General features: G+C 38.8%; 1 protein-coding gene across 1 annotated transcript in view; it reads left to right on the forward strand.

The window, feature by feature from the left end:
- The first annotated feature begins 9,747 nt into the window (after positions 1-9,747).
- Positions 9,748-14,045, forward strand: part of cul3 (cullin 3) — a 38,372-nt gene continuing 34,074 nt past the window's right edge. The window contains exon 1 of the mRNA NM_001015975.3: positions 9,748-9,997. Coding sequence (NP_001015975.2) covers positions 9,932-9,997 — 66 coding nt within the window. The 5' untranslated portion in view covers positions 9,748-9,931. The remainder of the gene's footprint in view (positions 9,998-14,045) is intronic.

Consider the following 14,045-nt stretch of genomic DNA (forward strand, 5'->3'; position numbering starts at 1 on the left):
GGTGTTATTTATTTCTTGTTTTACACATAAAAAGGATTAGTGATGTATTAATAGAATCTTATTCGATACAGCTTGATTTTAGCAGAGAATGTGACAAATAGTGACAAAGTGACTAAAAGTAAGGGAAGTGGTCAGACAGCAGTTCATACTCCGTTTAAAGAACAGCTTCTACTTGCGAAAGATTATTACTCTTATACACTTTCTACATTCTACTGAACCTGGAACTGTAAAAGCTAAGTATTTGATGCAATTTTTGGTTACTTTCAACCTAGCAGATGCCTATCATGGTCATTTCCAGGCCTGGAATTTGGGGCCTGGTTAGTCTGCTCCCAGAAATTTATAGATTTGGTGCATCCCTACAGAAGAGTTTAAAAACCTTTTGATTTATAGTGAGAAGTCCTTTAATTATATGCAAAGCGGAAGGTATCCTGGAAAACAACTTCAAGTTTTACTCATTAGTAACCCAATTCTTTGGCAAATGATCAGCTGAAATGAAATGTTGTTGATGTTATGTCGCCATCTACAGTCTGATCATTGAAATGTAGCATCACTGTTGGTCAATGTCACTCAGTTTAAAATGGACATTATCTATGGGGGCTGTTCACTAACTGTCAGATTTTTTTTTTCCTGATTCAGATTTTTTTTTTAAACCTAAAAATGCCAAAAAAAAAGTTGCCACTTTTTTGACAATTACTATGCAAGATGATTCTGAATACATTAATAGCAGATGTCCCATCCCTTCCCTGGAAGATCTATCTTTGCTTCTAAACTTTGGATTATGACATTTTTGCAACTTTTATGCAACTTTTTCCTGCATGTGCATGTTCAAAATTTATAGTGCAATAACGTTTTATTCAGTGAATTAACTACAGACTTAGCATATTGAAATTAAATGACTGACATGTTTCGCATAGAAATACACCATGCTTTCTCAGGAACCAAATCAATCATATTCAAATAATTATAGGGATTTTTGACAGATCTGGTTCATACTTAAAATCATAGCAGCGATGCCCAGGACGATAAATAATGCCAAACGGTAGATTTTGCTGGATATCCCTACATGACCAGTTCTCTCTCTACAAGTCAGACATAGCTGGTCAGCGTCTCCTGGTGGTGCAGTATATAGAGACAAGTGGGCCAAATACGACTGAGATTTGGTGTTAATACTTATTTGCTGTGCTGGATAATGCTTGATATTTAGCAGGATAACATCTACGTTTCTTGTAACCATGACATGAGCAGGGACAGAGTAAGTTAGGCCACAAAGAAAAGATTTAACATAACTAAAAACCTCTAGTCTATGGAGTGATGAATTTTAAAGGAAAACCTAGACAGATACAGCATTAAAATATTTTCTTGTTTATTATTTTCATTATAGTGGTACTTCACTTTTAAATGAACCATTAGTATGATGTAGGGCAGGGTTGTCCATCTGGAGGCCCATGGGCTAGATATATGGCGCGCACACACACACACACACACACACACACACTCTCTCTCTCTCTCTCTCTCTCTCTCTCTCTCTCTCAAAGTTTAAACACAGATAAGCAGTCACAGCAGCTAGACAGGTGGGGAGGCCACACGTAGGGGGGAATGGGCCGTATATGGCCCGCTGTCCATCAGTTTGATAGCACTGTCATAGAGCAATAGTTTTTCGGCTGCTGAAGCTCAGTGACCCCAATTTAAAAGCTAGAAATAGACAGAAGAGGGCAATACTGTGTTTATGCTATTTTCTCTTTAACACTATATGTGCCATGGAGTCTATAGTCCACAGTGCTGATAAGTATTTATTGGATATTGCAGATGACAAGCATGAGAAGGATGTACAGGTATATTAGAAGGGCACCTGATTTTCCAGGTGATATAGTAAAATAACACAAGGGCAGGGGCAGTATAACCCCCCTAATCATCATAAATTCAGCGGACAGGGCTTGTGCTGAACATACTTTTAGCCTATTGTTTAAATTAAGAAGGAAACAAGGGCACTGACTTTATGCATTGTTTCCAGTTTCCTGGTTCATGAAAGGTAAATAATCAGATTATCAGTGCACCGACAAACTCCCTACATAGTGAACTTCTGCTTATCTGTAAGCCAAAACAGTGACAACAGAAGGGTGAAGGGAGGGGTTTGTTTATACGGAGTTGGTTACTCAGCTAATTACATGAGAAGTAGGAAGTATAAAAAAACAAAACAATTCTCCATTGCTGCTTTATAAAAAGAAATACAATAAACAAGAAAATGTTTAGTGTACAGGTATGGGTATGGGAAACCCGTTATCCAGGAAGCTCCATAGATGCCCTGTTAATCAAATAATTCTTTTTTTTTTTAATATTTCCTTTTCCTTTGTAATAATAAAACTGTATCTTGTATTTTATCCCAATTAATTTATCAAACCATAAAGTAATTTCTTGCCCAATAAAGAAAACATAATTCTAAGCAACTAAATGTATTTATTTGTTTTTTGAAAAATAGTGCTTTAAAATTTATTTGTAAATGTAATTGCTATTGAAAGCAGCATTTGCTTAACTCTTGGCTACGACTTTGTAAACAAGTCTGCTGCCTTGTGTTACATTGTTTCAGTCAGAGCCACCAGGGCAGAGAATAGAAAAGGACAGACTAACACTTTATACTTGAAATAGCAGCTATATATAGAAGTTACGTAAAATCCATTACAAATTTGTAAATACTGTATATTACAAAGTTGCTTAGAGTTACATTTTCTTTTATTAGGCAAAATTTTATTTTTGTGGTTGACATGTCCTTTAAAGTTTATTGGAAGCAAAATAATCCTATTGGGTTTATTTAATGTTTAAACGATTAATACCTCACTTTTCCAATTTTAATACAGTATCTGTTTCTTCAGGTTATCATCTTGGAGTTTTGGGGGGACCTAAAAAGGTTTACAGTAAGATCCAATAACTTCAAGTTGAGTAAGAGGCTTGTTAGGAATCCCTATGTATTATCGGTGGAAGAGTCAGATCTATTGCAGTGTGAGCAGTAGGAAATAGATTCTTTGCTGTCTGGCCACACTCTGCAAGCAAAGAACAGGCCTTGGGCAAAGATAAACAGGAGCCTGCTTACCCAGATGGAAGCACTGCTAAACTGCACCCATTACAGTACCTGCATAGCAGCTGGGAGGCTCGGCTATCTGTGCAAACATAATATCTTGGCAAGCGCATCAGCCAATAAAATTACTAAATGATAGCTATAATTTACCTTAAAGCTAACATCAACATGATCACTTTGTTCTTAACCCTTTCCCAGTAAGTTTCTCAGAAGCTGAATGATTGGAAAAAAGTAAAGAAGAGTTGCAGTGGATGTTAATGGAAATTGCTTCAAATAAAGCAAGAAAAAAGGCAGCTCCCACTTTAAAAATATAAAAGCAAATATTTTGTTTAGTGTATGAAATAAGATAGCCCTCATATTCTGCTACTTAAAGGTATGTCTATGAGCAGTACTAGTGATAAGAAAGATTTGGAATTGTTTTTAAAATAAAAGGTCTGAACAAGGATCCTATATTGCACAAGTGCAGTTGCCAATAGCAACAAGCAATCTAACTGCATATTATTGGCTGCCACTTTCAACAGCACTTGTGCAATTTAGCACAGATGGTAAGGCAACATGGATATCGGCACCAAAACGCTAGCTTAGGCATTTTGGGACTGTCACTATTTCAAATGCATCGAGCAGCACCCTTGTCATTCACTAGCATAAAGAGCAGTAACAAGCAAAAAGGTGAGGGGGCTTTTGTCCACCACTGTTTTATGCCCCATTTGCCAAATGGAGCTTCAAGATGCTGCAACTCAGGGCTGGAACTAGGAGGAGAAAGGGTAGGCACGGGCCTGATGAGCAGGATGGGGTGCAGTTCTCATTGGCAGACTGACTGATGAAAAAAGCAAACAATTGAGAGACAGATAGGGAACTGTGACTGTGTGGGCAGGGGGGGCTGCTTACAGGTGTGAATGGGTAAACTGCAGGCTGGCAGGGCACCGGACTTATTAGCAGTGCCATAAGCAGCAAAACTAAAAAAGGTATAGGATCTGTTATCCATCCAGGGGGTATTCCATAATTTGGTTCACCATACCTTATGCCTGCTTAAAATCATTTAAACATGAAATAGGATTGTTTTGCCACAAACATACTGTAGATTCATGCAGCTTAGTAACCATCAAAAACAAGGTGTTTTATTATTACAGAGAAAAAGGAAATAATTTATAAAAATTGGAATCATTTTATTTAGTTTTAAATCCCTCCTTCTTATACCTACCCCTACCTTTCCTTTCAAGTTCTTTTGTCACTTTATTTTCTCATATGTCTCTTGCCCCCCTCCCCAGGTTCTTACTACTAATAGCTTGAATTATGCTCTTTAATTCTGTTCAACTATAACTTGTCATCTACCGATTGTTAAGACTGCTGTTATCATAAGAACCTGTTATTGCCTGTATAAGTCACAAAAAAAGGACTCTGTGGGAGATAGCCCTCCCATAATCCAGAGCTTTGGCCCCGCTTTGCTGCAACTTCAGTCTAACCTGAAAAGTCTTATAAGTGATCTCTCCTCTTTTTATCTCTATGCAGACAAACGGGGCTCATTACAAAGATAGTGCAAGATTCCCAACCTGGTTCTTATTTCTCTAAATTTCGGCAGAGAATTCTTCATGGAATTCTTGCAAGTGATGCTTTTGGTTGCAGAAATGGCTTTAGAATGCAATTCGTAAGGTGCAAGTAAGTTTGATGTGTAGAGGTAGCATTGAGTAGGAGCCCTGGAAGTAACTGTTCAATGGGGTGTAGTGATGAGCGAATCTGTCCCGATTCGTGAAACAGCGAAAAATTTGCAAAACCCATTTGTTGCGCAATTTTACTTTGTCGCCCACGGCTTTTTTGTTGCCCACGCTTTTTTTTGTTGCCCACGCTTTTTCTTGTTGCTCACCCTTTTTTGATGTGACATGCCCTTTTTTGACGTGACTGCGCCAAATTTGACATGACCGCGCCCCTTTTGATGCGTGACAACATTTTTTTACGCAAGGCGAATTTTTCCACCGTGAAATTTCATGGAAGTTTTGCTACACAATTCGCTAATGGCGAAATGCGGATATTCGCTGCGAATCCACGCCTGGCGAAAAAATTCGCTCATCATTAATGGGTGTTATTTCCTGGTTGTTACACAGTACTCCTTATTCAGCAAGGTAAAAATAACTGGCATTTAGGCTCAAGATGCAAGTGAAGAAGCATGTATAGACATAAGAACATTTATAGTGTTTAAATAAATGTGATTTTGTGTGCAATTTTAGTCTTTGGACTTGTGCTTAAATTCATAATAGAGGCCCCATAGAGCCTTCTGAGGAGTGGGGAAATTACACCAAGCATATCAAAATGTCAGCTTTCTTCTGGCTTTGGACTCTTTTCCCCTGTTAAATACTGCTAGTTGCAGTTTAAAACAGCTGTAAGGCAACAAGCAGCAAGTTTGTAATGTATATTCTGAAAATATATATAGTCCTTTTCATAAAATATGCCCTTTGTACTGTTATGTTTACTAGCCCTGCTGTGTATGAGGCCTTAGGCATTTTACAAATATATTTAGCATTCCAAATGGATATAAACCAGATACAAATATGCATAGACCTATTTTAAGGATTCTGAGCTAATATTTCAGCATTTTGAATACCAATGAAGATCAAATATACTGGATAGTAATATAGTGAATACTATAGTAATATAATAAGCACTATAGTAAAATAGTAGGCATTCTACCAATATAGTAAATACTGTAGTCCATTGATTTAATGGATATACTATCCTATCCATTAAATCAAATATTAAGCGTTATAGCAACATAGTAAGTACTATAGTATTATACTAAGCACTATTGTATTCTTGTTAGCACTATAGCAATATAGTAAGTACTATATTAATATAGTAAGCAATGTAGTAAACAACTAATACATGTGCCCAATTATGGTTGCACATTTTTATGAATTAGATGCAATTAAGCTCAAATAGTTGGACAATGGTTGCATAATTTCAGGCACTCATCACAAGGAGCATGTTAAGGTGCAATGCCTTAATGAATGGCATCAATACTCACAATGATTGTGTCCATTTTTGTGTGACCCTTAAAATTTATTGCAGATAACACCTGGTCAGACACATTTCTTATGACAACTCCGCCTTCCAAAAGCCACAGACATGTCTGGTATTTATTAAATGCAAAAAAAACAAAAACACAAATGTAAAACTTCGCCATTTAAAAGCTTGCGAGTTTCTATAGAAGTCAATGGGAGCTGTCCTAGGCAAAGTCAAGCCATAAATAAGCGAGCATTCCATATGCGTTTAAGCATTTTGATAAATAAGCCCATAAACATAATGTCCCAGCTCTTGCATGTTATGCCCATAACACAACTCTGGTAGGGGAAACAATTTTTTGATGAAAGGTGCCCTTTAACTATGTAACTGCTAGAGGTGTAACTCACAAACACATGTGAAGCCATACATATGAAACTGGAGGAAAGTTTTGTTACACAGAGATGGGGGAACATAAAGCAATGGATTACTTAGGTCTTACAGTGCCAAGCACTAATAAAACAGTGACTTTTTGTATCACACTGGTAATCAGTAAATCAATCTGTCATTCCATACGATACTCTATTAGGGATCACAGGTGGTATTACTGGTTATTCCAGCCACCCACACACCCTTGGTTTTCAGCATCTGACGAGTGGCTGGTACATTTTATATTGGTTATATTGCATTTTATATTGGTGTAGAAAGAATGTGGCATATGCAGTTTGCACTGTTTTACTTTCTATACATTTTGCCAAGATGATGTTTCAAATTAAAGGGGGTTTTCACCTTTAAGTCAACTTTTTGTATGATGTAGAAAATAATATTGAGACCATTTGCAATTGTGGCTCATTTTTTACTATTTGTATTTTTTTAATTATTTGACTTTTTGTTCAGCAACTCTCCAACCTAGAATTTCAGCAGCTATACAGTTGATAGGGTCCAAATTACCTTAGCAACCAGGTAGTCATTTCAATGGGAGCCTTAATTATGAATAGAAGAGGGTATGAATAGAAAGATAAGTAATACAAATTAACAATAAAATTGTAGGCTCAAACAGCAATAGTTTTTTGGCTGCTGGGGTCAGTGCCCCCATCTGAAACAAGCTAGAAAAAGAAGGCATCTAATTCAAAAATGATACCAAATAATTTTCAAGACCAATTGAATTGACCATTCTATAACATACTTAAAATGACCTAAAGGTGAACCACCGCTTTAAAAATTTAACCCCACACAACCAGCCCCCCTTTTCCATGTGTGACAGATGATTAATGGTTGCTGATGAAGCCAGGAAAGCCCAGTATTACTTGTTTAATACAGCCCATCATCTATGGTTTACAGATCACCTGGAAAATCAGGGTTAACTAATGAATTGAAATTGTTGGAAGGCAATGATTGGAAGCTGCAGATGTATTAACTACAATCAGTGAAGCCCTCTTCATGATTTTTCATATGATCTTGTAACCTTACCATATGCTGCATTTCCATTATGACAGGACATGTAAAAAGGAAATCCAAGGTACAAAAATAATTGCTCTTCCAGCCAGTATTGTCATGGTGACCATTGTAGTGGCAGTGACCATCGCTGTTTCACAAACCTTCTACAATAAATTCTCATGTTTAAGTAAGCTTTTCTGGTGTCTTTGAACTGCTTTTTACTGCTCTAGGACCAGAGATTCCAAACCTATACCCAAAGTGTTCCAGGTACATCTTGGCCTTGCCCCTCTTCTGCCCTGGCCCCACCCTCCGCCACGTTCCCTAGTTCGGACAACAGTGGAGCACACTGGGTGATGATTTTATAAATTTCAATACTGCTGGTGAGTTAAAATTTGGGTGCAATTTACAGTTGGTGATGAACCTGTTACTGTGGGTGACTGGATAAGGGGGCATAAATCTGGATGACTCCTGAAAAATACAGGTGATTTGACATGTCTGCAGTACACACCTACACAAATATAAAAATGGCCATTTACACAAGTGCAAGGAGACCAAGGGGTGCAAACCACACCTACATGAAGCTACTGGGGGCATCTTTGTATTTACAGATCTTTACAGCTAATGGGCTGGGGTGGTCTATGGTTGGTGGAGAAACCCAAAACATAAAGCAGCATTTGTAGCCTGTTTATTGCTTTTTAGGTATACTTTGCTGTTTTCAGAGAATCCATGGTGTGTCAGTGGATCTTTTGTTATCAATTTACTGTTTGGAGTGCAACGCAGGAAATGCCAGAAAAGAGTTGATTAAACTCTCACCTCAATGACTTCAGTCATTTACACAGGAGAAAGGTGTGCTAAATATCTTATGCCCCCCAAGCCTTTAAAGAGACATTTCCATTGTATACAGTTCCACAACCAGCAGGCAGTTCTTCATGGTCTAACAGCTTCCCTGTTTTAGTTACAAGTCTATTAAAAGAGGCAAATAAACATTAAACCCACATCTCACTCTTACTTGCCTTCAGGCTTGGCTTCCAAACACCATAACAAGGTTATATAACAGAAATGTACAAGCATTGGGTTAATAATCACCCTGCTAAAGCTCCAGATCAATTAAACACTCACCCCGGATTTTACTCTCTGGTCTTTAGGCTGCCCCCCTTAGCTTAATAACAAGGTCCCACAAAAACTGGATGGCCTTAATTATTTTCATGATGGTGCACTATAGTGACAAATTATTATATTATGAGTATTATTATATTAAAGGAACAGTAACACCAAAAAAATTAAAAGTTTTTTAACATAAATATAATGTACTGTTGCCCTGCAGTTGTAAAACTGGTGTTTGCTACAGTAACACTACTATAGTTTATATAAATAAGCTGCTGTGTAACCACGGGGGCAGACGTTCAAGCTGATAAAAGAAAGAAAACGCACCGGTTACATAGCAGATAAGCTGTGTAGAATATAATGGGGGTTTATCTGTTATCTGCTAAGTAACCTGTGCCTTTTCTGCTTTGAATGGCTGCCCCCATGGCTACACAGCTGCATTCCTTATATAAACTATAGCAGTGTTTCTGGGGCAAACACACCAGTTGTACCAGTGCAGGGCAACAGTACATTATATTGGAAATGCTTTTATACAATGTTTTGGAATTTCTGTTTCTTGGGAGAGTGGGCATCTTAACATGAGTCTAGCCAAACTAACGTTAATTAAGTCAAAATCAATCTATTTCTTTAATATTGCATGTTTACTTGAAGCTACTTAGTAACCCTATCCATACACCTACGGTAGGTGTGACAAATTCGTTGTATGGCTAGGGTTCCCGGGTTCCAGACGGTACACATTAGTGTCTATATACGCATTACCACCTAAAGAAGCATAAGTGACGACAGGCGTTTTGTATATATACGGAACGCGTCAGCCTCCACGTACGAACTGCGCTCAGAGCGTCACATGACGTCACTTGTCAACGTTCCACGGATTACGTCGCTGTCGCCGGAGCCTGCGCAGCAATGTATGCGCGATGTAATAAAGTTTATTGAGACGAGGTAGGGCTGCGGCTTAGTGACAGCGCTCCGACCGGGGGTGGGAGGAAATGAATGGAAGGGGCGGGGCTGGGTATGGAAGGGCGGGGCTTGTTTGAACTCTCGCGACACACACCCCATTCCCAGGCTCCTCCCCTCGCCGGCCTTGCTGGGAAAGGGATGTTTGTCCGCCATCGCGGAGGAGTTTAGTCAGCGCTGGGTGTTAGGGCGTTCGTATAGTTTTAGACCCCCCTGCAGCCCCGGGGGCCGCATTGAAGGGAGACCAGACTGCCGTAAAGGAGCTCCCGCCGGGTCGCTGACAGGCCGGGCCCGGGGCCTCCTCACACCTACACCCGCCGGGGGGAGACAAGGAGGGGCCCCGGGGCCGAGTGTGAGCGAACAGCCGCCAACATGTCGAACCTAGGGAAAAGCACCGGCAGCCGGAAGGATACCAAGATGAGGATCCGAGCCTTCCCGGTGAGACTCATAGGATACTTGTGGGCAAATCCCCGGGGGCCACATATGGATGGCAGTGTAAATACAGGAGGCGGGCTATAAGTGTCACTAGCTGTGACATCCAACCTATCATCCTGTAGCTCCTCTTCTACCGGATATCCCAGCATCCTCTCCGAGCCAAGTGCAGAGCTGCTAGTGTTTGTGCACAGGTAGCACTGCATTGTAAACATTGGCTGCAATGTGCTTCCAATAAAGGCTCTGTGAGCTGTATGTATGGCATGGAAAGCCCATTGCCTCTGTACAGCTGTGCTAGCTGTGACTGGATCATTTCATCTAGCTGCCTGACATCTGTATGGCCATGAGTATGGGATGCCCAAATTCACACATTATTTATACTAAACTACTACTCCCAGTATCATCTGACAGCGAGCCCCATTGCAGTTTACCATATAGATGTGTATCATGAGCCCCCACTTAAATAAACTAGACAGGGATACCCAAGTAGCCATCCTATAGCCAATACATGGAGCATATCAATGCCAGCTGGAGTTGTGCTTCAGCAGGTGGGCTGCATTAGTTGCCCTGACCTGTACAAATGCATGAGGCCGCTTGCCAAAAGATATATAGACTTGAGTTAATAAAAAGCAGTTCCACCCCAAAACATATTAATAAATGAAGAAGTCATTGTTAGAAACTTGCCATTAGGGTGAAGACACATGGAGCAACTTAGTAGCAGCTACTAGTCATGGCTAATACATGTAAATGTAAATGATCAGCATTGTCTGTTTCTGTAGCCATGACAAGTGGCTGCTACTAGTAGGTCTGTGTGTCTTCACCCTTATAGTTTTCTGTTGTTTATAAGGGTGAAGACACATGGAGCTAATAGCTGTTACTTGTCACGGCTACAACAATAGACAATGCTGATTATTTACCGATACATGTCTCTACGTGTGGTTTAGCAGAGGCAATTCTCAGTATTGTCTATGGCAGAGTATTTTCTGGCATTTACTAGCCATGACAAGTAGCTGCTACTTAGTAACTCATTGTGTTTTCACCCTAAGCTTTTTTTAATCTTGGTTAAAAGTAGTATTTGTTAAGTCCTTTGTGTAGCCTAGTTCTGACTCTTGAACAATGTAGCAGAAGTCTGTTTTCCAGGTCTTTTAATCAACTACTTTCTGTTGAATTATTTCAGGTGTCCAGCAGAGGAAAGAATATAAACTGAAATAGAAAATACTTTACAAACGCAGAAAAAAATTTAATATTGGAAAGTTGCCTCAAAATATAGTTATACAAAAAGCTGTTTGTTTTTTTTTTGGGCATATTTCCACTTTAATAATGTGTACTTAGTTCAGGACTTATGCAGTATATAAACAAGTATTGTACATCCCAGGTAACAGCATATTACAAGTTAGTCATTTATTTCCCTGTTATGTTCTTCTTAAAACCAAAAATTGCTTGGATGAATATGTATATTCTAAGCATGTAAAATATATATGCATTATCCCAGCAGATCATCCACTGTTCTCTGACAGTGTTTCCACAGCTCCTTGTAGCTGCACTGATGGGCAGTGTAGCTACGGAGTGTAAATCAGACTGAGAAATGCAAAAGCCTACATTTTCAGGCTGTTCTTTGCTTGGTGTAGCTGCACTTGGTGGATACACTGGCTGTCACCATAACATTAGCAGTCAGTAAATAGACATTCAGGTTAGAAGATTTGTATGGAATGCAGTAGTGATTTCCTGCCATTTGTTGTTGGTCACTGATCTATGGTTTCGCCAAAGAGAGTGGAGTATTATCCAGTCTGGTGAATATCCCTACACATAAAGATATGCACAGTTATGTATAATGCCGCTTTACAGTCATTCTAATCAGAAGCCAAAACAATGCTGATGGTGGGAAACTGCAGTCCATGCATTTGGCACCTATTGCCTCACTCGCTGTGGACCCTTTACCTGGATAGTCAGGCAGTGAACTCCTTGGGGCATTTTTGTAATGGCCTTCCCAGCCCAATCTGTCCCTCAGATGTCACCTGGGGACACAGGTATAAAGGCATAACATTCTGAGTACATGCTTCCAGTGTTAACTTGGTGTGCAGAGACCTGAGAGTTTATATTGATTTCAGATTTGGAGCTGCTCTTATAGCAGCAAGGTTGTAAATTGGTTGTTAGATGAAGGAAAGGTATTTAATCCTGATCTGCTCATGAAGATATGGGAATGCCAGTGCACACTAAACTAGGCAGTGCACCTGTATGCATGCTTAAAAGAACATTGTACTGGCAGTTCTACAATTAGTGATTCATACACACAGTTGGCAGGCAGTCTCACTGAGCTAAGCAAGCAAGAGAGTTTCCATTCTAAATCTATATCTTGGTGAAGCCAGCCAATTACCTGTTGCCTGAACGTTCATTTACTGTTTATTTAAATGTTTATTTAACATTTAAATTATTTTTGGTATGACTTTGTAGCAGACCAAAGGTATGGTGATCCAAATTATGGAAGAACCTTATCCAGGAAACTCCAGATTCTGTGCAGGTTATATCTTGGTGAAGCCAACAAATTGCATTCTTCCTGTTGCCTGAAAGTTACAAACAGCATAATTTATAATCATGTATAATTTTATCAGTTGTTTATAACTTACAAATTCTATAATACTTTTGTTTTGCTTCCACCACTGATATAATGAAACTGATTGCCTTACTGTGCACTTTTTAGATTAAAGCTGCATGACTATGTCATTTGATTGGCCCAGTTTGTATTTTCTAGAATTGGTACTTAATAATTACATGTATATGACATCTGGAAACCAAATATAGACAGAAGAATCAGATCTTTGTGGACTAGGTAAACTAGAACTGTGCATAGGTTTTAAAGAGTAAGTCCAGGACAATTTTCTGCTTTAATCATTGCTTTATTCACATGTGCAGGAAAAGTTCATAACTCGCTTTATTGATGTCCACACTTGAGGCACATAAAAGTTTGTTTGCACAGCCAAGAGCAGTCTATCTGTATATATTTTATATTTCACATTCATAAGTAAACAGTGATATTTATGTGCTAATAGTGAACCCCTGCGCTTATGACTTTTGAGAAAATATGTTTAACATACAGTTATGATGATCCAGCTATTCAGCCATCTAACCAACCTGTTGGGCCAGAATCCCTTAAAATAGCTGATTGTGGCCTTAAGCTGGTTGTGCTTATGTATGTATATTAAAGGAACAGTAACACCAAAAAATGAAAGTGTATAAAATTAACTAAAATATAATGTGCTGCTGCCCTGCACTGGTAAAAGTTGTGTGTTTACTTCAGAAAGTCTACTATAATTTATATAAGTAAGCTGCTGTGTAGCCATGGGGGCAGCCATTCAAAGGAGAAAAGGCACAGGCACATAGCGGATAACAGATAAAACACTATTGTATTCTACAGAACTTATCTGTTATCTGCTATGTAACCTGTGCCTTTTATCCTTTTTTCCAGCTTGAATGGCTGCCCCCGTGGCTACACAGCAGCTTATTTATATAAATTATAGTAGTGTTACTGTAGCAAACACACCAGTTTTACCAGCGCAGGGCAACAGTGCATTATATTTTTATTACTTTAAAGCTCTTTCATTTTTTAGTGTTACTGTTCCTTTAAAGGGGTAGTACAGGTATTGGACCCGTTATCCAGAATGCTCAGGACCAAAGGTTATTCCAGAAAAGGTGTCTCTCTGTAATTTGGATCTCCATACCTTTGGTCTGCTACAAAGTCAACAAAACATTAATTAAACCCAATAGGGTTGTTTTGCATCCAGTGAGGATTAATTAAATCTTACTTGGGATCAAATACAAGATTCTGTTTTATTATTACAGGAAAAAAGTAAATAATGTTTAAAATTTGTAATTATTTCATTAAAGTGGAGTCTATGGGAGACAGGCTTTTAGTAATTCAGAACTTTCTGTATAACGGGGTTCCGGATTATGGATCCCACAACTGTACAATTTAAAATTATCTTGATATATTGTAGAAAATAGTATTCTAAGATCTACAGGTAATCACCATTAGTTTTTTTTGTGGTTTTCAGTTAAT

The sequence above is a fragment of the Xenopus tropicalis genome, chromosome 5 (assembly GCF_000004195.4).
Source record: "Xenopus tropicalis strain Nigerian chromosome 5, UCB_Xtro_10.0, whole genome shotgun sequence".
Lineage (NCBI taxonomy): Eukaryota > Metazoa > Chordata > Amphibia > Anura > Pipidae > Xenopus > Xenopus tropicalis.